Source organism: Aythya fuligula, chromosome 2, assembly GCF_009819795.1.
Source record: "Aythya fuligula isolate bAytFul2 chromosome 2, bAytFul2.pri, whole genome shotgun sequence".
Taxonomy (NCBI): Eukaryota; Metazoa; Chordata; class Aves; order Anseriformes; family Anatidae; genus Aythya; species Aythya fuligula.
The window spans coordinates 143,235,612-143,263,529 of NC_045560.1; the positions used below are offsets into that span (position 1 = coordinate 143,235,612).

Here is a 27,918-nt window from a genome sequence, read left to right on the forward strand (position 1 = left end):
TTCATGAATACTTTCTGGATTCTTTCAAATGGCAGATATGCAAAAGAGAATAAATTGTCTCTTTCTGTAATATTTTGAATTTCAAAGAATTCTTCAGCTGAAAATCTACTGTATTAGAGAATGCAGAAGTATTCAAGAACTTACTTTTCTATTTTTAATCATTGAAAATGCATTCCATCTTATTACAGTCAGAAAGGATTTGACCTTCTGTCTTCACCGTGGGCAAGTAAACCATTTTGGAGGACAATGAGTAAAGAGCACTGGGTAGTGACATTCCACAACTCTTCATTCCTCCCTTCATATTCCACAGAGGACTTGGAACAATTTATATTCTTGAAAATCCTCCCAGACTCAGACATAAGTATCAACTGGATGGAAGAATGTCTCCATGAATTCTGATGGCACGAGGCAGGCACATCTCTGCCTTGAGTTTCAAGATTCACAGAAGGAGATATTTAGGCATCAAAACATTTCAGTGGGAATTTATTCTGGCTATTAATGAGTACATTATCAAGTAATTAGTTCCAAAAGAAACAAGACTGTAGAGTGAAGTAACAGAAGATATAGTATCAATACAATCTATAAAATTTCACTCTGTTTTTCTGTTTTTACTTTGGACAACTTTATTAGGACTTACAGACTAAATGCAGCTATTATATATCATGAATGTTATTCAAGTGCATTCTGTGAACTGCCTCAAAGAAATTTACCTGGTGCCTTTCGGGATTTCTCCATCATGAAAAGTGAAGCAAGCGGAGTGATTAGAAGATTCACTTCAAAACAAATTGCTGGATCTAATCTAAAATGCTAAGGTATTTGCACCTCTTATGTAAGCAGAATCCTACAGGATCTAAATATATAATATATAAAAATAGATACAGTATTAGCCATAGTTAAGGTGTCTGTGTGTGTAGTGGAAACTGTGAGACAGAAGGAGCCAAGCTCTAGGAACGTTATTTCATCTAGTCCATTAAAGAGAAATACAAGCAAATTGGGCATGCGTTCTTAATAATTTATATAGTCATTTAAACTAAAATGTCCTTCAACCCTGAAACTTAGAAAAATAGTTTTGTTAAGTAGTTGCATAAAATTTTGAAAGTCTTTGCAATTTTATTTACTTATTTATTAGTACAGAAGGCAGTGATATGTCATATGCTTAAATGAATCTCTGAATTGAAAGCCAAATCATAACTTCAAAAATTTCTGTAATTGCAAAACTGCTTCTTGTCTGTTACATGTTACATTATCTGTTTCAATTTCTCTATTCAGAGTCTACCATCACTACCAGGATGGACTTCAAAAATATTTTATGAAAGGAAATATTGGCTGTTTCTTGGCATTTTAATGATACACCTTCTCAACAATAAAAGCAAAGGAAACTGATACAAAAATCTTACCCTGTACTCTAGATTAAAAAACAACAACAACAACAAAAACAAAGAAAAAATATCTATTTGTTGAAAGCTTGGTGCATTCACGTGCTATTTAGTTACCTAGTATAAAGTATCAGCATAAGAAAATAGATACAGACTCAAAGTTTAAGTACATGCAATTAAAATTGATTATATGGAGATGAAATTGAGAATAGTCACCAATACCGTCCACCTCTACCTACTCATATTCAATTAATTTTATTTTTGCAGAACAAGTGTTTATAAGAATTAAAAATAGCTCATGAATAAAACAAGATATAGTACACATTTTAAGACACTAAACAATAATCCTTTGCCCCCTGAAAACTAAAATTGCTGCAAGTAAAACTAATTTTATTTTAAAAAAAAGAAAAATCAAGTAAATAAAGTCAATGAGTACTGGAGTTCTGCAAAATATTTCAAACTCTGATACATAAAGATTCCACTTCCATTTTGTTATGGTTCAAGGTTTTTTCATATTTTCATATTTTTGTATATTAACAACAATACATGCCAACAGCCAAAAGAATTTTGGGGACATAAAGAAAGAGCAACTCATGTTTTACAGGTTGACTTCCAATATGCCTATCCATTCCATCTGTCATTCTTTTGATGTACCTAGCTTCCCCCCTGTTCCTTAACCTCCTGCTTCTCATAATTCCATTCCTGTCACAGAATGATAAACCTCAGTCCTTCTCCCTGTTCTCCAAATTATTCATAAATTATTGTTGTATATTTGGTTCAGCTTCTGGCGTTTTTGTCTTCCCTTATGGAAAATAATTATCACACACTCTATTGCTTTTTGGCAGCAGGAAAGGACCGTGTAACTTTAAAATTTGTTTCAAGAAACATATGCAACTATGTCAAATTTGATATTAAAATAATAAATGTAACTATTCTATAATAATTCAGAAGTGTTCACGTATGATATTCTTAATTTTTTGGCTTATTCTGCTGTCCATGATATATGAAAATTATACATTCTCCCAGAAGAATTAGATAGCAACAGCTGTTTAATGTTTTGTATTAAAGATCCCTCACTTCTTTTAGACAATACGGAACACTATTAGGTCATTTTTTCTTTGTCTTGTCCCAAAACTCTTAAGTAATTCCAATTTCTGGCTTCTGTTTTTGTTTGTTTGTTTGTTTGTTTGTTTTTTCTACTGTAGTAGGTATAATGAATGTTTCAAAAACACGTAGGTGTTTATGCTTTATTTGTGCATTTATCATTAAATAGTCATATCATTTCATTTTTATCTTTTTGACGTGAAATAACACAAAAATGTTAATCTATATGCCAAAAAATCAGTTGCTGTTATAACACATTTAATAAAAAGTAAATAAAAAGCAATTTCATATGACATAAGACTTCTAAAGAGAGATATTTTTTTGTGTATTTGTCCACTTAATTTGCATTTTCTTGTTTTGAAAACCAACAGAATTAGGAACAGAATTGAGATAAAAAAGAAAACCATGAAATAAAAACATTTCAAAATATTAATTTTGGTATACACTTAAAATTGCTTCTAATAATATATTGTTACCTTTGTAATTAACCTTGAAACCAATGGAGCCCACACTTTCATCTGTTTGAAGATGCAGCCACATCTGATTACTCATGCTCACAATTAAGTCTGGTACAAAGCTCCCAGTTAACCTACAGACAGAAAACAAACACAAACAAACTAAACCAGATGTAAAAGTCAAGAAGGAAACCTTAATAACAGTCTCAAAGAACTTCCACTATACCAGTAGCAATTAAGTACAATTACAATAAAAAATATATTAAATATCAAATAACCAGGTTATTTTTTTGCTTTTTGTAAGTGTTGATATTTAGACCCAGGACAGCAAGAATTTAACTAATTTTCATGGATTTTTTTTTTTTTTTATTTCATCATGGTCAGCTCACACCAACTGAGCTAATACTAAGCTCAAGGATCCAATGAATATAGATTTGATAGTTTCAAAGTTCAAATTTCAATGCAATTCTAAATGTGTATCCTCTTTGCTGAATGGCATAGTGTAATAGTAAAAAGGACATATTCTAAAACTTGCAGTTTGATGTTTTCACAAAATTTTGCCTGAAATTTGGTAAAAGTTTATCAGCTAGAACAGAATGTTGAAAAGTAGCAAAACATTTTCTATTCTTGTAAAACGAATCACAAGCACAAGACTGTATGAGTGAAAACTGTGGTTTTTTTTTATTATTTTTTTTTTTTAACCCAGTTCTAATTATTTTTAAAGCTAGCTGAAACTTAAAATGGACTATTTAAAATATATCATGCAGTTTGTAGTTAATTTTAGTTCTCCCCTCTGATCTTTTTTATTTATTTATTTATTTTTTATAAAATGTTCTGCTGTGGGAGAAACTCCTGTTAAATCCCCACATCTGTGTTCACAGATGGAGCTACTACAAAGACTCTTGCCAGAATTGAACAAGTAACTGCATGGCCAAAATGATGTACTAACTGCTCATTCCCACACTAAGGGAAAGTGGTTTCAGACTATGCCAAATTGAAAGATTAACTCTGTTGTTACTCAGAAACAACATTGTTGTTAACAGCTGACAGAGTTTTATAGCTGTCAATGGTGACTGACAGCAGACTTGGTGAATATCAAGACCGTTGGGGATATTAATCTCTTTGTTGTATCAGACAGAATTCCTAATACAAAAAACACACACACAAAAAATTGTTATTTCTATTTTCTGAAGTAAATTATAAATGCAAATTTTTCAATACACATTTTTTCAGAAACCATATTTTTCAATGAAATAGTACATGGGGCAAAAATACAATTTGTAAATGCATTTTTTGAAAACAGTCAAAAAAGAGAACACAGAAATAACTTGTCCTTGCTCTTTTACATTTGGTATTTTAAGTTACACATTTTAAAAAATAGTTGTCAAATTCTTAGCAGCTATAAATTTCTATAGCTCTTCAGCATCAATTGAGTTGCTAACAAGCAGAGAAACTTGTCAGTGAGGGAACGACTTTCTGCAAGAAAAGAAAATCAGCACTGATTCCAGAGAGACACGGGTTATCTGTTACTTCTGCACCTGCAAGACCTACAGAGTTCTGTTTTAAGTGCTTAGTGATCCGTGTACAATATTTGGGAAGATTTTGGGGCCATCAGTAAGATCAAGAAAAAAAATACCATTATGCGGTATATATATATAGACTTCCTCTACTGTGGAGACCACTTATGGATGTAGGTTCTTAAACCTCTTTCAAAAGCTGATCAGTGAACACTGTCAACAACATAAATGGATAGATGCCTCCCTTTTTATTATAAAATTTAACAATAGTTATGACACTCAGCAGGGTGTTTTCCCCCTTTCCCTCTTCAAGACGACCTTTCCTACATACTAGTGGAAGTCCTGGAATCACCAGGACTGCAATTCTCAAGTTAGAAAGCATAATTCAAATGCCAAATGAAAAAACAGACATATTCAAACCAATGTTCATCAGCAGTTTGCTGGAGGAAAAATCATTATTTTAAAATTTACAATCTAAATCTACAATATCTGATTTATTTGCTGTGCATCACATCTTCGGCAAAGTGTGATTGGCTCAGGGAAGAAAATATTTACAAGCTTTTTTAAGAACTGAATTATGCTCCATCTTCTATGTAATTTTTAAAGGTATTTTTAACCTAATAACCACAACTCTGATAGCTCTGATCACAGAATAACCGGTGATCAATCCACTAGTAAATGAAAACAATACATGTGACTGAATGACTGATTTTACACTGTTATTTAATATTTTAATATATATTTATATAATTAACTGGGGGGCTTTCTGCCTTCTCAGTATCCTCATAGTAATTATTCTTAAAAACAATATTTCTCTAGTTAGCTACAAAACAGATTCACTTACATGTTAATACTTGACAATTCTAAATAACTCCTTAATAAAATAAAATTATTTAGAATTCCTATGTATGGATTACAAGTTTAATTCTGCAATTCCATCACTTCTCCCCAACATGGGTCTCATCATCAGAAATACTTTTATAAAATATCAACAATGAAATAAAATTGGACCTTTAATTAAATAAAATGTACTACATCCATCAAAATTTAAAATATTTTTGTACTGTGCCTCGTTGTGTTAATTTAATTTAAATAACAATACTTCAGTTAAATGTTAGTAAGATTTGGTGAATTGCTGCTTAGTAAAAATGAGATGATAGTCAATAGAGTTTTGGCATCTAAGAATAGAGTTTAGTAGTCTTATATGAAAACTGATGAAAAACTCAGTGCTTTTTTTTTTTTTTTTTTAATAATCATAAGTGGTTTGGGTAATATATTGCTAAGTTTTTTTGTATAGTTTTCTTCCCTATACTAACACATTACTGAGCTCACCTACAATAGTTGATAAGAACTTAAAAATTGACATTCTATGCTATCCTCTTTTGCCATACTAAGCTTGCTAGGAGGTTTTAAAAGTTCATGTATAAGTTGCCCATCATTGTCTTAATTGATCATTTTTAATATGAGAAATTACTTATACAAACGGAGCACAACAGCCCCCAAAGTTTATATTCATATATATATACAAAATATACAAATGTAAAACCTCTGCCTTTACAAATTCTGGTGTTAGTTCACTTTTTCTGCTGTTCAGTCCACCTCTTTCTGACTTTAGAACAGTAAATGTTCTAATTACATAATAATGTACTGTATTGGGTTTATTTAGCAAGATGTTGGTAGAAGGGCTGCTGCAGGGGTGGCCTCTGTGACAAGAATCCAGCCCTGGTTCCAGCCCTGGTTTCAGCTGGCTCAAAACAAACCCACTGCTGGACAGAGCTGAGCCAGTGAGCGATGCTGGTTGGGCCTCTGGGGGAACATACTTATGAAAGGGAAAAAACAGCAGCTGGGAGTGAGAAAATGTGAGAACAAGCTCTGCAAGGTCAGCAAAGAAGGAAGGAAGGAAGGAGGTACTCCAGGTGCTGGAGCAGAAGTTCCTCTGCAGACTATGGTAGGACCATGGTGGAGCAGGTTGCTCCCCTGCTGCCTGTGAACCCCATGCTGGAGCAAAGGAAGAGAGCAAAGATGGAGTACCAAATTATGAAGTCAAAGTGCTCTGGACTGAACACAGCTCCCGTTCCCCTGGGCCACTCAGGTGGAAGACACAGAAGAGGGTGGATAGAAGGGAAGGTGTTTTTGGTTTGTTCTAGTTTCTCACTGTTCTTGTCTGTTAGTAATAGGCAAACAATTATATTAATCTCCCTGCATTGAGCTTGCTTTGCCCATGACGGTAATTGGTGAGCAATCTCCCTGTCCATATCACAACCCTTATGCCCTTTCTTATCATATTTTCTCCTCCTCTTAGTTTCAGGATGGCCAGTGAGAAAACAGCTGTGGTGGAGTTTCATCAAGGTGAAATCACCAAATGTACTTAACCACCTCATTACCTTCAATCATTTTTCAGAATCTCAGTAAGATTATTTTTTGTTGGGATTCAACTGACTGTAGTCACTAATAACTCTCATCAAAAATCACATTAATGATATTCTGTAATGTATATAAACTGTAAATGCAAAAGACTCACACTTGAAGCACAGTTTTAGGATCACCCACTTCTCCTCCATCACCAATTGTCAGTGTGTCATAGCCAATCTCCAAATCAAATTCTTCAAAATTTATCTGTATGACCTAGGGAATAAAATGAACAAAAGTATTTTAAAAATACAGAAATAACCTGAGAAATGCCTGTAAATAAGCTTTTCAGCACTACAAGAAAAGGACAATTTCAAATTAATAATTTTACTTAACTTTATAATATCTTACAATAAATTATTACAATTAACCCAGGCTTACTTCATGAAATGCAAAATTATAATAATTTTAAGGTATCATCTCTGGTATCACTCTGCTGACCTCCTCAAAGTACTGTCATTTCACTTATTTATGTAGTTGTTACATATTTAATACAATACTGAATAATTGCATTACATTTTGATTAAGATATAGTCAAAGGGCAACATAATTAGTTGTATTTTGTGCAATGCAATTGTCTTCAAATAGCAACTGAATAATTGCACTTTGTTGAATAAATGCAGTAAAGGTGAGGAACATAATTTATACCTGACACCTGGCACAAGTGGCATAATGCTGGATCAAAGGTATAAACCGATTTTTAATGAAAAATGCAACCTTCAGGAGCACTATTTTGTTTTATATCATGTAATCTGAACTTCACTTTGCATATTTATTGCTTGAAGGATGAAAATTTCAGCTCTATTTAAAGAATACAATGAGTATTTCAATTAGAGCAAAAATCAACCATATTGCTAGAAAAGAAACATATTTCTCCACCTATTAAGCATACATAATCTTTCTTTATGAAAATAACAAAAGTTCCTCAAGTATTCATATATACAAAAATGACAGAAGACCTATGTACAATAATTTTTAGTACTCATGTCTATAATAAATGGTCTTTAATTATTGTTATAAATGGGAACTAAGAATGTGCTTGAGGTGTGGAAGTAATTTTGATGGATAAATATTGAGTATTTGACAGCTCATGCTACTACTATGTTACACTGGGGTTCTAATAAGTGTTTGGAAAAGGACATTTTTATTATCTTTCTGAAAACATATTTTAAATCACCTGTTACTTTTCTTGACCACAAAATATAATGAGAAATAACAACAGAATTGGGAAAGAATATTTGCAAGTGGAAGACAAACGCTAGTACAGGCAGTTTGGAGAAACTGATGTATGTTGCAAGGAATGAAACATGTTCCAAAGGAAGGAGGAACTCTTTTCTTTACATGTGTAAATAGGAGCATATGTACAATGAGGAAGTATACAGTTTACTTAACGTATTCACACATGCAAACATGCATGTTTATGTGTATTCATGTGTGTTATACCCCATGAAATAACAGTCAGCTAGAGATAGTTAAGCACCAGATGGAGGGGACAAGGAAAATTGAGTTGACACTTAGCTGCTTTATTCTTACTGAGTAAAGTAGGCAAAATCTTCCTAACATAAAAATAATATTCCGGATAGCTAGTATTGTTCTAAGAATTTAAAGTGTGCCATAAGAATTTAAACTGAAATCCGTAACTAGATTTAAGGTCAATACATAACTCATTTATTTTTTATTTAAAAAAAAAAAAAAAAAAAAGGTTTCATTTCTGGCCCATTTTTAAATTATGTGCAATTATATGTACTGTTACATCAGAAAGGCACAAAAGCTAAACAACAAAACATGGGAGTTTTGGAACAAATAATGTTAGTATTGAAATCAATTTGAACATATATATATTGCTTATTAATAGTTAAATAGATTTGCCTATCAATATCAAGACACACTATATGAGTTCCCTATGCTATAAGGGAACAAGACATCTAAGATGTAAAGAAAAAAATATGTATAATTGGTTCATCAAGCTAAATCCTCATCCTGTGTTCCACTAAAGATAATTCATATACACTGGATACAGCCAAATTTTTGGAAAGCTTCTGTCTTTTTGTAACTGAATTACTTGACTTTAAGTGTCAGAATGCTAAAACAGCTTTTCATTAGAAGAATTAAAAATACTTAATACTTGGCCTATTTCACTGGAAAGAAGAGGACTAGGATAAGGAAAAATATAAGTTCCTTTGCAAGAGTTTCATGGGTTTACTTAGGGCTGAATCAAATCTGTTTCTTTATCGATGACATTACAGTTCACAATATTTTATTTATTTCACTGGAAAAATGTGTGATTTTTCCCATTATTTCATAATGTTGCTCAAAAATAAAGAAGTAAGAGAAACTCCATGAAAATTGTCTAGCTGGTCTAGCAAGGGATTATGATGGAATATGAAAAAATAACTGTGTTTTGTTGTGTGTGTGTTTTTTTTTTTTCAAATCACAGACTTCAGCTTGAGTCTACATGTCTCCAGTGAATCCCTAAGTTATTTACTAACTAGGTTATTGGCTATTCTGATGTAATCTCTCATTCTTTTGCAATCTGACACTCTTTTCTGAGATAAAGAATGCTTTTATTTTCACTCAAAATGGATATACAGGGGAAAAAATGTTTATTTCTTGCTTTTCTTGCATTAAACTCTTTCAGAATAACCTATTTTATTAGATTTGTAACCCACTCTATTTGTAACTCACCTAAAACTGCCATAATAGGGAAGGTACAAATTTGAAAAGTGTACCTGTATAGAACCATATGTACATTTCTGGGATTTCATGCTGTGCTGTTTCTTTTTGACATGCCAAGTACACGATATACAATATAAAATGTACTTGAAATCTTTGCAAGTGGCAAGAAAATAAATACTCTGAGCAGTAAGATATACTCTTAGAGTCCTTGTTTTACAATGTATGATTTAGTTTGACCAGACCCCAAAATGACTAGAGCTGGCATTGTACTGATTATTCCCTTTAGAATACTGAGCAGACATTCTGATGATATCATATAGAGTTGAGGATGGTGAATTCTTTCAAAATAAAAACTGAGGTTTAGGTAAGATAACTGAATAACATATATCTTTGTAATAAATGCACCATTTTTTATTTTATTTTATTTTTTTTTCCCTGAAAAGGTGATATAGCTGTAAATGGCAAACCGAAGTTAGGTGGCATTCTTGAATTAATTTAACATGAGAGTAATACAAGGTAATTCTAGATTTTAGTCTGCTATTATTTATAAGAATAAATAAGTACTTCAGGGAAAACTGTGAAACTGTGCTGATTTATTACTATATTCTCCATATTTTTAAACCAGACCAGCATTACTAAATTGTGCCTTTGATATAGGTACTACATACACAGCAATCAGAGGCAGAGAGACTGATGTTCTTTATGTATAAATTCAAGTAAAGTCTTTTTTCCAGTTTTCCAGTGCAAGATGGAAGTAGTATTAATGTAAATGAGAGCTGTGAGCTTTCCTTTCAGCATATTTTCTCCCATTCTCTTGACGAGGGGAAGCTGAGAGAGTGGCATGGTGGAGATTAGTTAGAAAAGCACCACACTATCCTGATACAGACTAATTATATTTTGAATTTTATTTCAGATTAGTTTATTCCAGGATATTATTAACTATGTTTCTAGAGGCTACTACCAAGGAAAAAATGAATTATTTTATTTTATTTTATTTTATTTTATTTTATTTTATTTTATTTTATTTTGTTCCTCCAAATATATGAAAACAACAAATTTATATAAAATTAGCGTATACTGAGCTGTGCACTCCTTATTCACTAAAATAAATAGAAAAGTAGCTAAAAGGAAGGTGATATTCTTTCTCCATCCTGGACTGCTTTTGCTGTTTACAAACCCAGAAGCAATAAACAATTTATAATTCATAGAATCACAGAATCATTTTGGTTTGAAAAGACCTCCATGATCATCAAGTCCAACTGTTAACCTATCACTGCCAAGTCAATCACTAAACCATGTCCTTAAGCACCACATCAACACGTCCTTTGAATACCTTCAGGGATGGCGACTCAACTCTGGGCACCCTGTTCCAATATCTCACAAACCTTTCAGTGAAGAAATTTGTCCTAATATCCAACCCAAATCACCTCTGGCACAATTTGATGCCATTTCTTCTAGGCCTATCATTTGTTGCTTGGGAAAAGAGTCCAAACCTCACCCCAACTGGAATTAATTGTTGAGTTAAATTCATAAACCTAAAAGAAAATAGCAAAAATATAATAATACTAATGATAACTATGCAAAGTATAATGAAAAATAATGAAAAAACTATGAAAATTATGATGTAAAAATTACAATAATTTTGTGAGCACCCTTTGAAAGGAAAAATGTGAGCACAGTTCTGGTCTAAAAATCTTCAGTAGACTTATCACCTTTTTTTTTTGCCTTGGAATACAATATCCTTTGGAACCCACTCCTTGGGCAAAAACTAGTTTGCTACTCAGACTCAGAAGTAACACATCAGAAGACTTTTTTTGAAAGCTAATGTCTGATTTAAGAACTTCCAACAGTTCTTCTGAAGGAGAACATGCTTACATGGATGTCTTCCAGACGTCAATCTTTCTAGACAATTGTTTGATATTGTCTAGTTCCTGATGGAACTAACTCACCAAAGATTTTTTTCTAGAAAATTAGTATTTCAGATGGAAAAAAAAACAAACAATGTTTTTAAATTTTAAAACATTTGAAGCAAAATGGTGTGTAACAGAAGTTTATGTGCATCAGAACTGCTTCTGAAGGGGAAGTGTAAAGATTTAAAGTTGTATGTATTTCCATATGTGCATCTGTTATCCTAAAGCTTCCAATGCAAATGTAACTCTAAAAATATTTTTGGATATGTAGTAATATTTTCACTCCATAAAATCTGTCATTTTTGCTAGTAAAATAACTATGAAGATATTTCTAAAAATGGTACAAATTTCTTCTCCTCAGAAGAGTACTTAGAAATTAAGCTAAGATATAGCTTAAATAAGCTGTATCTTAAGACAATATTAATAGTAAGAAATGAATTTGAATTAAAATATCCTGCCAAGAATACAATATAATTACACACAATTTTGCTGCACATTGCGCATAATTGAATGATTCAAAATATCCAGGAGCTGCTAGCAGCGGTGTAATATAACAATAATTTCATTTGCTCTTTGCTAGCTACCTACTACATGAGCAAAACGTAACCCAAAATGAAACAGTCTAAATATTAAGCACTTCTGTCCTTTTATTTATTTATTTTTTCAACATCAGAGGGGAAGAGAAAAGGGGGAAAAAAAGGAGACAGAAAATTTGGAGATTTATAAAACAGTACAGGAAAAGGCTACTCCTTTCAGAAGACAAACACTCACTAGCTCATCCTACCACATTGCTGAGTCAATTAGATAATTTGTTAGCAATAGGACTCATACTTAACTGCAGGCATCTACAGTGCAAACATCAGTATTGGGTGTAGGTTTATTCATAACCAGTGAAAATATGAGTAGAGTGTAATGTATTTCACCAGAAGGCAGGTCAAGCATAGATCAAGCATAGATCAAGCATACTAGATCAAGCATAGTCTAGATGTACCTATTTCTCTTTCTTGAATATAAAGTGAGACTAGGCATTTTTGAATGTGTATCTATACTGTGGACATGTAAAATGGAATTAACTTGCATAAATATATTAATGTAGCACCATCTGAGATGCAATGAAGAAGCCAAAAGAAACACAAAACTGGCAGATACCAGAACTCTTTTGGGCAGACTGGTGGAGAGGTTTATCCTGGAGTATTTTATGTTGGTGGTTGCCAGTAATTTCAACCCTCCAGACAGCAGATGAATTCTGCTTTCAGAATGATTATTAATGTTAGTTCTTTCATATAGTTCTTTAAAAGGACAATTTGTTTTGTGTTTCTTTTTTTTTTTTTTTGGTTTGTTTGTTAGTTTGTTTTTGTTGTTGTTCTAACTCCAATATTAATTATAAATTTAATTAATTTATTTTTCCATGGAGGCTAATCCTGCAATCAGTTATTTATAAAAATCCTTTAGTTATATGTGTTTTGGAGCTATAATCTTTGAAAAAAAAAGTGTAGTCCTTTCCCATTTGAGACCAAATATTATTAGAAAGTCTTACAAGGGAAGAATAGCACATTAAAACAACAGCATGAAAAGACTATACTTTAATTTTTTAATTGTATAGTTTTCTGTTTGCAAAAAAACTATAACCACTATTGTGCCTGCGCACATTCACAACAGTGTTTCAGGGACTAATTAACCAGAGGAATACAGCTTCAACATTTAATGTAGTCCCAATACAAAGAAGAATTCTACAAAACAGAAATCATCTTGTAAATAAGGCCTTCAATCGAAGAAAATAATAGTAATGAATTACACAACTTAATTCAGCTATCAATATAGCACCCACAAAGGGAAATAAAGGAGGGCAAACAAATCATTAAACAGACACTTTGGTTTAAACTTAAGTCTGGTTTAAACTTAAGTTTGGTTTAAACTTTAATGTGTTCCCCATCACATAAATTATTATAGAACTTAAATACTATAAAATAGATTTTTATTTTTTTCTCTAAGCAAATATTTCAGATTGGATATTGTCATATTTTCTCACTTTAAACACCTTAACCTTTGCAAATACTATTTAATTATACATCTAAAAAAGTTGTAGTGTGTTTAAGTAAAAGTAAGTTATTTCCACTTGCTTTTATTGAGCCACTAGAAAATATATTTTTTGATCTGGACCCTGGAGGAAATGACTAACTTTAGGCTGGTATGGGAATCAAATTTGTACCTCGAAGACAGTAAGAGAGGTCAGATTTGGAAATTCCAGCTGTCTTTCTAGTGACAGAACATCTAACACTGATCCATAAAGAAATCAACTTCTGCAAGCATTATCTTACAAAAACAAACAAACAAAAAAGGTATGATCAAAATATACTAGCAACAGCAAGAACTCCACCCCAGTCAAACACGTGCAATATACTTACTTTCATCACTTTCTACTGTTACTCTAGAATAACAGCATCAACCAAACAAACAAAACTATAGATTGATGCCCATCCTTTGCTCATCAATCAAAATGAATTCTCTGTTTACCTTCTTCACTGGAAAAAGTGAAACCAAACAAGGAGATGAAAATACATGTTGTTTGTATCTGTTTGTCCTTAAATGCCCTCAGTGTGGTTAATTGCTTTTGCGCTGAGGATGTCTGACTACTTCCCATTTAGTAAATGATGTACATCTATATCAGATAGTATGAGGTAATGAAATTATGCCATCTGATTTACCTCCATAATTTTCCACAGAATCATAGGTCTCTCAACAATATAACCATGTTATTGTATCTTTGATTATGGAAGAATAATTTCGGTAGGAAATCTATCACTTATTATAAAAATGAGGTTTAGTTTTATTTAACATTAATACTACCAAAATGTAATCAACTAAAATTAGGCGTCTAATAAAAAATGATCACTTTCACTACCTTCACAGATAGTGCTTTTGCACAGATAAGCTATTTGGAGAGGAATTCATCTTGCTTATTTCATTTCTCTTAGGATACAAAATTAATCAGTACATTAGAATTCATATCTTCAGTGAAACTAATAACTCTTCATTAACTTTAGAGAGAGTCTAAAATAAAAGGTCTACCAGCTATGGCACTTAACCTTTTGTTGACAAGTTAGATGACATTGATATGCACAAAGCCTTTCTCTCCCATAAAATCATCCCTCCATGTCTTCTTCACTGCAATTGTGAAAAAGATGAGGTTGATTGTATGTAAAATGATGTGTTAATTATTTCATATTGCATCTAGCTGAATATGACTCCCTATCCAGGTAGTATTTGATACATTAGCATAACAAAGAAATGACAGATTTTAGAGAAAGGCAAGTAAAGATAAAATTGCTTGTTACTTATGAGGTACAGAAACACGTCTATATTCCTAAAATATACATCCCAAGTTGGACACAGCTAACCTAAGATAACAATTGTTTTCTTAAGATCAGAATAGGTCAGCTGTAAACTCAAAGGAGAAAACAGTTTTGAAATATCTCTAAAGATTACTATACAACAAAGAAAAGAATATATGCCAGAGATCAAAAGGCTAAGAATGTGAAGTTTACAAAAGCCAAGACATTATATTTGGAGCCAATGATTACAACACAAGAAAGGGAGACAGGGATGGCCCAAGTAGCCTAAAAAATATAATTAGAGAAGACCATTATAAATTATGGTAATAGGCACTGGCAGCAAATATATATATATGTGTATATATATATGTGTGTGTATATACATATGTGTGTATATATATACATATAAAGCAACAATACAAAGAACATCCTTCCCTCATAAAACTGAGTTCAATATCAGAGTTGAAAAATAAAAATAATTGTTCTGTAAGAGTAGTGTAATCATAAGAAGGGGCTGAAGGCTTCTGATTAACTTGTCCCTCCTGTTCTCTCATTCAGTAGTTTGTTAAAATCAACATCCTTGTAAGCAGCACAAAATCTGCCCTTTATCATCCCTCTGAGAGTAAGCAGTCTGATCCAAAACAAAACAGAGAAGTCAGTGACTGATGCCAGCCTAACCTACAGCACGTGCTAATCATTCTCAAGGGAACAAACACAGGAGTGATATTAGTGACTTATGTCTCAGTGGATGTGGCTCCTCTTCAAGCATCCCCTTCAGTTCACAATGTGAATGGTACCGTGAGCCTTTACAGAAGTCACTTCATAGAAAATAAATAGACCTATCAAACTATGGGTAGCTTAATTTTCCCATAAGATATCAGCAAAAGGTGTATACAGAGCAGAACACTTTACAATATAAAGATCACTCACAAAAGAAACCAAGTGAATTCAAGTGTGGAGGAAAGATACAAGTCCTTGTACCAGAGATTCATCAAACAAAATAGACTAAACATACCAACTGTTCATAGTGCATGAATTAGAAACTTCCTAAATATTTATCTGGGCCATAGACATTGATGTCTTTTTAAAAGTTTTAGCTGTGTTTGCATTCAGAGTGTACAGTAGAAATAACTTGGACCACTTTTAGGAACCTATAGAACTAAACAGAACTAAAATTCAAATTCAGCTTTTAACTCTACCTAAACATTTAAACAAAGGCAGTGTTAATTCTTCAAACTCAAATTATGGCTAGACCTTAAAATTGCTGTTGGCCAAAAGAGAAACAGTTATTCCTGTTCCAGTTATTGCAATAGGTGTGATCTCTCATCTATCCCCTATGGGGAGATCATATTTTCACAATGTAAAAAAGGTGCAGCCAGGACCACACAACCATTCGCTCACTCTCCCCAAGTGGGATGGAGGAGAGAATTAAAAATGATAATAATAATAGTAATAAAAAAGAAATGGAAAATAATAACAATAATGATAGAAGAATACAAAACAAGTGATGGACAATGCAATTGCTCACCACCCACTGAACAATGCCCAGCCAGTCCCCAAGGAGTGGCAGACCCCACCCGTGGCCAACTCCTCCAAGTTTCATTGTTCAGTATATTGTCATATAGTACGGAATGTCCCTTTGGCCATCCTGGGTCAACTGTCCTGGCTGTGTCCCCTCCCAGCTCCTTGTGTACCCCCAGCATTTTTGCTGGCAGGGCAGTGTGAGAAGCTGAAACGTCCTTGACTTAGTGTACGCACAGCTCTGCAACAGCTAAATCATCAGTGTGTTATCATCATTACACTCATATTAAACACAAGTACCATAAACCAAAGTACCATACCAGCTATTAGAAAGAACATTAACTCTACCCTAGCTGAAACCAGGACAACAGGGCTCATATATTCACAAATTTTAAAAAAAAAAAATAAATAAATAAATAAATAAATAAATAAAGGTTAGTTAGATAACATCTACAATAACTACAATAACTAAGGAAATGCATCCTCTCATAATGAAAATAGAGAAATAGAGACATAGTAAAATTGAATGATTGGAGGACAAGTCATTAATCTGTTTGTGATTACATTATCGTCCAGAGAAGGGCGATGAAGCTGGTGAGGGGCCTGGAGAACAAGTCCTACGAGGAGCGGCTGAGGGAGCTGGGCTTGTTCAGCCTGGAGAAAAGAAGGCTCAGGGGTGACCTTATTGCTCTTTATAAGTACATTAAAGGAGGCTGTAGCGAGGTGGGGGTTGGTCTATTCTCCCACGTGCCTTGTGACAGGACGAGGGGGAATGGGTTTAAGTTGAGCCAGGGGAGTTTTGGGTTGGATATTAGGAAGAACTTCTTTATTGAAAGGGTTGTTAGACATTGGAACAGGCTGCCCAGGGAAGTGGTGGAGTCACCATCCCTGAAAGTCTTCAAAAGACGTTTAGATGTAGAGCTTAGGGATACGGTTTAGTGGGGACTGTTAGCGTTAGGTCAGAGGTTGGACTCGATGATCTTGAGGTCTCTTCCAACCTAGAAATTCTGTGATTCTGTGATTCTGTGATCTTTTTTTTTTCCCTCCCCAAATCTGATTATTTATTTCACAATTTCTCTCCAATGCTTAAACCACAGTACATCCATATACCTTCTGACTCCAACTCCTCCTTCATCAATTGATTCTATTCCCTCACTGCCAAATCCGCTAAACTCCTATCTCAGACATATTGGGTTATTTTCTATGCTTTTATGCCAATAAAACAATCTGCTTTCTCTCCAAATGTGTTTCTAGTATATATATATAAAACTGCTTTATGTATATTACTGATATTTTTAACTGGATCAAAATCATAGAATCATAGAATGGCTTGGGTTGGAAGGGACCTTAAAGATCATCTAGTTCCAACCCCACTGCCATGGGCAGAGATGCCACCCAATAGATGAGGTTGATCAGGGCCTCATCCAACATAGCCTTGAACAACTCCAGGGATGGGGCATCCACAAGTTCTTTGGGAAACCTGTTCCAGTGGTATACCATACTGTGAGTAAAGTATTTCCTCCTAATAACAAATCTTGATCTCCCCTCTTTTAGTTTAAAACCATCCCCCATTGTCCTATCACTACATGCCCATGTAAAAAGTTCTCCATCTTCTTTATAAGCCCCTTGAAGGAGAAAGGACAAAATGAAGTCTTCCAGGAGCCTTCTTGTGCTGGGTGCTTCAGGCCTGGAAGCAGTACTCCAAGTGGGACCTCAAAAGGCAGAATAGAGGTCCCCTTTCCTCAACCTGCTGGGTACTCCTCTGTTGATGCAGCCCAGCCTGTAGTTGGCCTTTTGGGCTGCAAGTACACACATACTGGCTTATACCAAAACCCCCAGGTCCTTCTCTGTGGAGCTGCTCTCATTGAGTTTTTCTCCCAGTCTGTACCCATGTCTGGGATTTCCCCAACCCAGGTGCAGCACCTTGCACTTGGACTTGTTGAACCTCATTAGGTTTATGTGGGCACATTTCTCAAGCTTGTCCATATCACTTTGGATGGCATCCCTTCCTTCTGTTGCATCAGCTGCACCACTCAGCTTGGTGTCATCTGCAGATTTACTGAGGATTCACTCAATTCCATTAAGTCATTGATAAAGACATTAAACAGCAAATGTTTTTGAATGATATGGAAGAATAGCAGCAATGAAACTATAAAGCAATTCAATAGCTTATGATCAGGAGTGAAACATTTTACATCTCCTAGTTCCATATATAATAAATTATTTTGATAAATACAGCAGCAGATTTTCTTTATCCACAAATAACATGGAAGAAAAACTGTATTATGGTTAAAATATATAGTTAAGAGTGAACTTAAATATTATCATATTTTCTGATCATTTAACTGCAGTATATCTTGACAACAGGCTTAGGAAAAGCCAAGTTCGAGATACTTAATTTTAAAAAGAGCTATCGTGTTGTTTGTTCGAACAGGTCTGACTAAAACAGACATCATGAAATGAGTGTTTGATTTCATGGTAAACTACCCAGCCTGTCTGAGATTTATACTGTCAACATGAATAAATATGCATGGTAACTAGTTTTAAGCTTGATGACAAGCTTAGGAAATGTTCCATTGACAATAGTTAATGAGATAACACAGCTGTGGTAAATTAAATGTAAACATTCAGCTTTTTTGCTAAGTTTATTTCGCATATTTTGGCTTTGCCTAAAAAGCACACAAACAGAAATGCAAAGATGAAGTTTTTACAGGAGGGAAACAGCAACATCGTAACATAAGGAAGGAGAAGGGAAAGAATGGAATATAAAATATTTGACAGCCAGAGAAAGACCAAGCAAATATACATATATATATATATATATATATATATAAGAGAAACAAAAAACGAACAACCAACTCCTAACTCTCAGAAGCAAATCATTATTGATTTCAAAATTATTTTGATGTGCAATAGATAAAAGGTGAACATTGGCAAACTGTTGAAACATTCAGGATACATTTACCTATTTATTCAGATTGTAAGAATACTTTTACACACTAAGTACACTGAATATAAAATATAAAATATGATTGTGATAAATGAACAGCAACATAGGATATGATCATATCAATTTCTTTATATAAATTCTTGTCAAGTAAAATTAAGAGAAGGACCTATTTTTCTAGTCCATCAAATTTAACAGTGATATTGTTTGATTAATTGCTCCTTAAAAATTTTGGAAAACAGCTTGATCTGTTTTTAAAGAATCTCTTTTGCTTATTTTTCTGCTTCCTTGTGGTGAATTTTATGTGGTGTGAATATGTCTGAGATCTGTCAGAAAGGCTGTCATTCTAGCACTGATGCTTTCCACAGCATTTCTATCACCGGATTACAAAAAAATCAACAAGTATAATTTGTAAGATTTGAAGTCTGGTTAACTTTAGCCCTAGTTCTGATCTCACTGAAGTTTTAGCCTGTTATTAAATCTAGACTGAGCATCTTATAGCTCATCCTTTTGAAGAACAAAATCAAGAATCAAAACTGACACTATCTCATCCCACATGTTATTTAAGCTAAACAGTATGAACTAGGTTTTATTGCAGACTAGCAAGTATGATTTTTTCCATTACTAGTAAAAGCCTTCAGGATTTGTACTGACCTGACAAGACGCATCTCAGAATTATTTGGTTTTCTCTTGGCCAAAGTCAGTTTTAGCATGCTTAAGCTGTGATAACAATTCATAGCTGTGAATTTGTGTCACTAGAGGCAAGAGTTGATACTCGATTTACAGAACCAAAGAAGCATAGGAACTAAGGCTCTGTAACCAGACAGCACAATACAGAAAATCTTGCAGTGCTCCTAACAAAATGAAACTTTTTCCATGATTCTATTCTGTAAGTTCTGGGGAAAAAAAAAAAAAAAAAAGAAAAAAAAAAAGCCTTTGAATGAGCTCAATCCACCTAGTGTTTTCTTTGGTAAGATGAGGTCCTGTAGGTATTTACTGAATGAAATGTTAAAGACACTGTCTTCATATCATTAGATTCTTCTACATATAGTTTTCACATATAAAACTCTAAATAAAACAAGTCTGATCTATGCTTCTCTCTTCAGAGGTTGCAAACTGCTATTTCCCTTTAACAAAGGCTGTTAGTCCATGAATAAAACAAAACTTTGTTACTAGTCACATGAAGAACAAGGCCTAACAAGACCTGAGAAAAAGACAGCACTGGAGCAAGATGCAAGTAACTGTAAAATTCAGTCTGTAACCTGATTTCTGTGCATACAGGTCATACCCGAGATAGACTAAATGAAATGTGATACCACAGAAAATTATAAGCAATATGTGCAGCTATTTCTTGGTAAGAACAATAACTCTCATCAGGGCCCATAGATTTGTACTTGTTTAGATTCATCAGGTGATCTTGAACCTGCTCTTTGCTTACACAGCCTCCGTCTACAGGTTCAGGGAAATGAAAGACTTGGTAAGCCTGACTGGTAGTGAGTCAAATAAGGACTGAGGACTGAGTCAAATAAGTTGTTGAGTACTTCAGCCTTCTCCATGTCTGTTGTTAACAATTCAAAATGACTGATGAAACTACCTGATGAGTTTGTACAACATCCCATGAGATATCCAAGTATCATTTCCCTAACTAGATGTGAGAGATGTAATGAGGTTGAATCCAAACTGAGAGAACTTTATTCTAATTTCTGTGCAGGTATATTTCCTATGGACTCAAGAGATTAACAATATGAGAATTACAGTTCAGGCCAAAGCAACAAATTTTAAATTCTGTTCTGTATTTAATGTACCACAGAGAGGCACATTTTTCTTGAATGTTCTTTCAGGCAAATCTCTGTAACCCTACCTTTAGCATTTTAGATCCATTTTTTGAGAGTGATAATGAAAGAAGGTCTCCATTTGACATTACATTCCCTACATTAGCTATATATTTTTGGATAGACTGACAACTACATATATTCAAAATTAAGGAAAGACTTCAATACTTATCAAGACTTAATGACAAAACTCATAAACATTTAAGTAAAACATACATACATGTAGATAGGCAGATACACATAGACTGATATAAACATTTGAGAAAAATATTTTAAAAATATTCTGTTTGATGCTCTTGTCACATTTTATGTACCTTTTCTTAATGATCATTTGACCACATTGTGGCATGCAGTGCATTGTTCCTTATATGTTGTCAAGACAGTTTATCTCATTTTAATATTTGACAATTTTTAAAAGCAATAATAATTAAATATGTAGAGTAGATTTTCACACCAAACAAAATAATCCATTGTGCTGTATTTTGCCATACATACATACATATGACCTCCAGTTTAAATTAATCATATTGGACAGCTCATAGCAAATAGGTCTGCTGCTAGCAATGCTACACTTCTGAATACATTCACATAGAGTTTTAAAGCCAAGATACTCTTTCTAACCAGACAGTAAAAGGCATAGTGACATAGTGATTTTTTCCAAAAAAAAAAAAAAAGACAAAGTTTTGTTTTGTTTAAAAACATATAATGAGAATATATTTACTTTAAAGAGCTTCAGAGAGGAGACATCCCTTCTTTGTTTTCTCTAGCAAGGGACATGAGTGGAACAAGAGCTTCTACATATATGTCAGCAATAAAAGGAAAATTAAGGAAACTAAGGGCTCTCCACTAATGGGGCAGGACACATGATGACAAAGGACATGGAAAAGACTGATATACTGGATGCCTTTTGCACTTCTGTTTCACTGAATTCAGGAATTACAGAACCCTGAGATCAGACAGAAAGTGTGGAGAAAGGAAGACTCAGTAGACGAAGATCAGTTTAGTGAAAATTTAAACTAATTGGAAATACAAAGGTGGTGAGGGAACTGACTAGGGAAGGTGCCTCACTTGTTTGTTAACTTGCCCCATTGTTTGTTAACAGGGAAGGTCTGATGGGTGATGGTTGGAGGCTGTCTTGGGCATAATGATAATGAGATGACATTCTCAATCCTTGCAGAAGCAAGAAGGGTGGTTACCAGAACTGCTACTTTAGATTTTCAGAGGGCAGATTTTGGCCTGTTTAGGGAACTGGTTGAGAGAGTCCTTTGGGAGGCAGTTCTGAAGGGAGAAGGAGTGAAGGGAGGCTGGACATTCTTCAATAAAGAAATCTTAAAGGCATAAGAGCAGGCTGTCCCTAGGTGCCAAAACAAAACAAAACAAAAACAAAAAACAAGACAGAGCAAAAAAAGACCAGCCTGGCTGTACAGAGAGCTTCTTCTGGAACTCAGGAAGAAAAAAGATTTTATGACCTTTGGAAGAAGGAGCCAGCAACTCGAGGACTGCATGTTGTGAGGTTATGCAAGTACAAAATTAGAAGAGCCCAAGCCCAGATAGAATTTAACTTGGCTATGGCAGTAAAAGACAATTTAAAAAGTTTTTATAAATGCATAAAAAAACAAAAGAAGGGCTAATGAGAACCTCCATCCTTTACTGAATGGCGAGGGGGTGAGTGGAGGGGGAAAGACAGCAGATGAGCAAAAGGGGAGTAACTTGATTTGTTCTTTGTGTCAGTCTTTATTAGTAAGACTAATCCTTCTCAGGGTACTGATCCTTCTGAGCTGGAAGACAGAGACAGGAAGCAGAATAAAGCCATTATGATTCAAAGGAAATGGTTAGCAACCTACTACACTCCTTGAACATATACAAATTGACAGGGCCAGGTGGGATTCATCCAAGGGTCTAGTTTGCCTGAAGAAGGCTCAGTGGGATCTTAATGCATATAAATATCTGAAGGGAGGATGGATCAAAGATGGAGCCAAACTCATTTTCAGTGGTGTCCAGTGACAGGATAAGAAGAAAGTGAACAAACTGAAATGCAAACACGGGAGGTTCTGTCTGAACCGAGGAAATCTCTTTTTCATTATGAAAGTGAAATAAGCACTGGAACGGGTTGCCCAAGGAAGCTGTGGAGTTTCACTTCTTGGAGATATTCAAAGCACATCTGGACATGGTCCTAGACAACCAGCTCTTACGTGTCTCTGCTTGAGCAGGGGGTTTGGAAAAGATGACATCCAAAGGTCCCTTCTAACCTCATTTATTCTGTGACTCTGTGAACCATGCTGACTTCACCACTTGAGGGCAGTGAAACACTGGAACAGGTTGCCCAGAGGAGTTGTGGATGACCCCTCCCTGAAGTGTTCAAGGCCAGGCTGGATAGGCTTTTAGGCAACCTATCTGGTGAAAATTGTCCCTGCCCATGGCAGGAGGCTTGGACTTAGATAATCTTTAAGGGTCCCTTCCAATTCAAACCATTCAGTGACTCTAGGATTCCAAAACAATTGGAGACAAAATGTGCTCACTTCTTACTTTCCTGCACTCAACTTTAAATCCAAAATTTCTTAAAACAAAAAGTGGAAATGTGTAAGGAAAACAATACTGATGAATAATGCTTTTGAGTGCGCCAGTGAGAAGTACTTTTGATCGCAACAAAGTTTTGGAGTTTTGCAGATAACATGGCATCATCATGTTATGAATTGGTGAGGAAGATGAAGGATGGCATTATTAAGACATAAATGCTTCTGTCCAAAAGTGTAATTCTTAAACCTTTTCAAGTCATTAATATCTTAACTCTGGAGCCACTTGAGATTTGCCAGATGGTACATACTAATTGTGAGCTTAAAGTCATTCTCACATGATTTTTTTTATGTAGGCATACTCTTGCTGAATTTAAGAAAGTAACGTATTTTAAGTAAAATTATGTCCTAAAGGGTCTTCATTTAATTCTATACAATAGCTCAATGATAGTTTTCAAACCAAATATTTAGATCACGTGTTCAAATTGTAGGAACTGCACTAAACTTCCTTAAAGAACAGGATATTAAATTGTATACACCACCAAATTTGACAGAATTTGCTCTCAGAAATTCTAGATATGCATAAATTTAATCTTGTTCCCAAAGGGTTTTGATTAATAAAAATAAAAAAATATAAAAACATTAAGCTTCTTTTGGATAGAGAAATGGAGCTTTATTATTTTGAACTTTGGAAACATTTCTGAAACTGCAAATACAATGTCACCTGGAGGACAGACAACTATTGCTCTCTGCATCATCTTTCAGGACCTCTTGACAGATTTTTAAAGACCTATAAATTGGATAAACTGGATTAAATAGAACAAGTATAAAACAAACAAACAATCCCCTCAATATCACCAAACTCCCACCAAAAACATCTACTCTTTCCATTATGAATATTCCAGTCACTTGATTAAATATTCATTTTTCTTCTTCCAAAGTGGAACACAAAAGTGGCTGGAGACAGACTCTTCCACACAGGACAGAATAGACAGAGAAATCTAACAATGTAGTCAAATGGCTTTTGAAACGTGATCATGTTTTTGCTGCTTCATGATTAATAAATTCAGTGTGGATGAGGAGGCCTTCAAAGCCTCTGTGATCAGTTCCTGGGGTGTGATGCAGATGGCAACACAGAAAAGAAATGAAGAGGTAGAACATACTACTGATAGCAGCAAACACAGACATTGATAAAACATTCCTAAACTATACAGTTAATTTCTTTTGTTTTACTTCTAAACAAGTCCATTACTCTCAGTTAAGATGAAGTGATTCACCTAGAAATACGGTCATTGCTGCCAGGTGCCTATTTGTTGGAATTAAGGACAACTGGTATCATAAATTAGCTTTATTGCTTTTATTTGACTCATCTGGCATTATCAGAAATCCTAGTGCTTTGGTATAAACTGTAGGTATAAAGTGTGTGAGATTTCAATAAACAGTTCAGACAGTGGAATAAGTTATACAACTTTATAGTAGTCCTTTCATAAGTAAAACTGAATTCATGAATTTCACTGATTTCTCATGCAGTCTGATTGCAAATACAGTGCAAGCACTTTTACACACAGTGCAGCTCTACTAACTGTAACACAATATTTGTGGACCCATGATATTGTTTCATACCATAGGTAATTTCTTCTGGGAATTCATTTCGAGAACGATATAAAAACATGATGGCAACTACTTGGCATACAAAAAGTAAAACACTCTTAGGAAAAACAACATGTTTTAACATCTGTCCATACCCATCTAATATCAGCCATTTCATAGAAATTTCTGCAATGTACCACATACAGCAGCTGAACTGTGGAAACAAAACATATTAGTAACAAATGGCATGGCCTAATTATGATTTTGTGGCATTTATTTTTAAAGCAAAACCATAATGTTAAACTTACCTTATTAGTATTGATAGCTGTGATGACCCACACACACTGAGCATTGCTGTCATACTGGAATGGAAAATTGGGTGATGTGAAAGTGCCACCAGGACCCTGAAGATTGGATCCACAAGTCTTAACTGCAAAAAGAAAGTTCACATTTTAATTCAAATATGAAATGCATGTAGCAGTATCATAAAACAAGCTCTAATTTAAGTTAATCAAGATATAAAGGATTAAAATACCATTGAGCAAAAATAGAACCACCTAATACGAGACAATGGAATGACTCATGTTTAGTTATTCTAACAAAATAAAATATACTTTCGCTTGTGTCCAAGCTTTTCTTTCAAAAAACTAATGTACTTGGAGTGAAAAGAGAAGCTATACTAAGATAAATTGCTCCATTTACTTTAAATAACAGTTTAGATTGAATAGTTAAAAAGAATTTAATAAGTTTATGCTATTACCTTCTTGAAAGACAAGAAGTTATGAAGTAGAACACCAAGATCACTCTTATCACTGTATATTTTTGTTTGTTTATTTATTGGTGTATGACTATGTCTGTATTTTTCCTAGAAACTTTAAAGGAAATGTGTAAAAGTCTTATACAAAATAGTGCTATCTGTTTTTAAGGATTGTAAATAACATTTAGTGACAAATTAAAGTCTGTATAGTTATTTACAGTAGTATATCATAAAAACAAAACAAAACAAGAAACCCACAACCCAACTGATACCATTATTTACTTTAGGTTGCATCTAACATCACAAATACCTCAAAGGACAGAAACAGGGACATTTCTGCTGAAGAATTTTAGGCACTAACTTCAGCCTGCTGAAGCCAATGAAAGGCCTTTATTGTTGGCTCCTTAATACTTAGATCTTTGTTGAATGCACACTTGTTTTTTCCTGGATCCAGACTAGTTTATCCTTTTTCCCCATTAGTCACCAGAAATAATGTAATTCAAAATGGAAGCACACAGCTAACCACTCCTTAAAAAAAAAAAAAAAAAAAAAAAAAAAAAGAAAAAAAAAACTCCTTAGGCATTTTGGCTCATTTCTGGTTCTAGCCTTTACTGCATTTCTGCTAGTATACAGTTCTTACACTTATGCAGCTATATGAAAACTTCTGCCGCTGTATGAAAATCTCCTGATAAATATGACCCTGTTAAAAGAGCTCATTCATAGAATGATTATGTGGAATCTCCAGTGGGAATTATTTATGCACCATTTTTTTCACCATACAAATTCACAAGCAATACCTAGAACATGAAAAACTTCCTAAATTCTTAGGAAAACAATGCTGGTGATCGATTACTGTGCCATTTTTTCTTCATATACTATACAATTTTAAATATGTCAGAGAGGAAGAAAAAATTAAGGTTACTAGAAAAGACAATCAAATGTGACAAGCACATTGTTTCTTCAGTACTGCCACACAATTTGCACCACCTTTACCCGTCAAAGAATCATCAAATTATTTATGTTAGAAAAGACCTTCAAGATTATCATCAATACTATAGTCTGTAATAGCATTTTTCAGGCAACTGATGAATAAATCACATCTGTGTTTTTTGACAAGTATCAGTATAACTGCACTGAAACCAATGTTCTAATATATTACAGTTATAATATGCTTATATTTTATTTTCTAGTCTATAACCCATAGTTTGCAAATTAAAAAATAAGTAAATAAATAATTTATTTTCCCAGTAATTTGTCTGCCCCTCTGCATGTCAACACTGTATTTTCTTGTTCAATATCATCATTGCTTCTTTTATCCTTTTACTGGTTGTCTTTATTTCAACAGGCATCCCAAGTTATCTGCCTCTGATCACATGAAGATTCATTATCAACCACTGCAGCCTTTGAAGGGCTGCAGAGTACAGGAAATGTAGTGTAAGTACTACAAAACTAAGATGATTTTTTGTTTAGCTTTCAGTGATATTTTGAAAACCACTCCTGGACTATTGTAGTCCACTTGGTCTACATAAATTCTCTGTTTTATTTTTTGAAAATTTAAAATACTTCCTACGTCCTTGTTTCAAGACATTCCCTGACCACCCTTATGAATTCTAGCAGTTGCTCACAAGATAATTTGCCTGTCTGTGAACTGCCATTATGGTTCTGTGACGGTTCTTGCAGCACTGCAAGGCGTAAGCAAAGTAGGTGAAAAAATAAACTGTTCTCACTGAATTTTGGAAGTACTGACTGAGAAGATTTATGCAGTTCTTCACATGAGTAAGTCCATTTAACATGAACAAAGCTTACAGAGAAGCCGAAAGTTGCAAAAGTAACTACTGTTGAAATAGGTAATTCTACTAACCATCTGCTAACCAAATAAAGAATATGTCAGATGAATAGTTTGAGTCAACTTTAGTTCAGCTATCTGTATTTTCAACTGGTAAACATGCAAAACAGATTAACAATTTCCCAATGCTGTC

At 33.9% G+C, this 27,918-nt stretch overlaps 1 protein-coding gene across 1 annotated transcript in view; it reads right to left on the reverse strand.

The window, feature by feature from the left end:
* CSMD3 (CUB and Sushi multiple domains 3) overlaps positions 1-27,918 on the reverse strand; it is a 681,859-nt gene that overhangs the window by 343,398 nt on the left and 310,543 nt on the right. The window contains exons 11-13 of the mRNA XM_032181613.1: positions 25,491-25,612; positions 6,974-7,077; positions 2,957-3,069 (exon numbers count right to left, since the gene is read on the reverse strand). Coding sequence (XP_032037504.1) covers positions 2,957-3,069; positions 6,974-7,077; positions 25,491-25,612 — 339 coding nt within the window. The remainder of the gene's footprint in view (positions 1-2,956; positions 3,070-6,973; positions 7,078-25,490; positions 25,613-27,918) is intronic.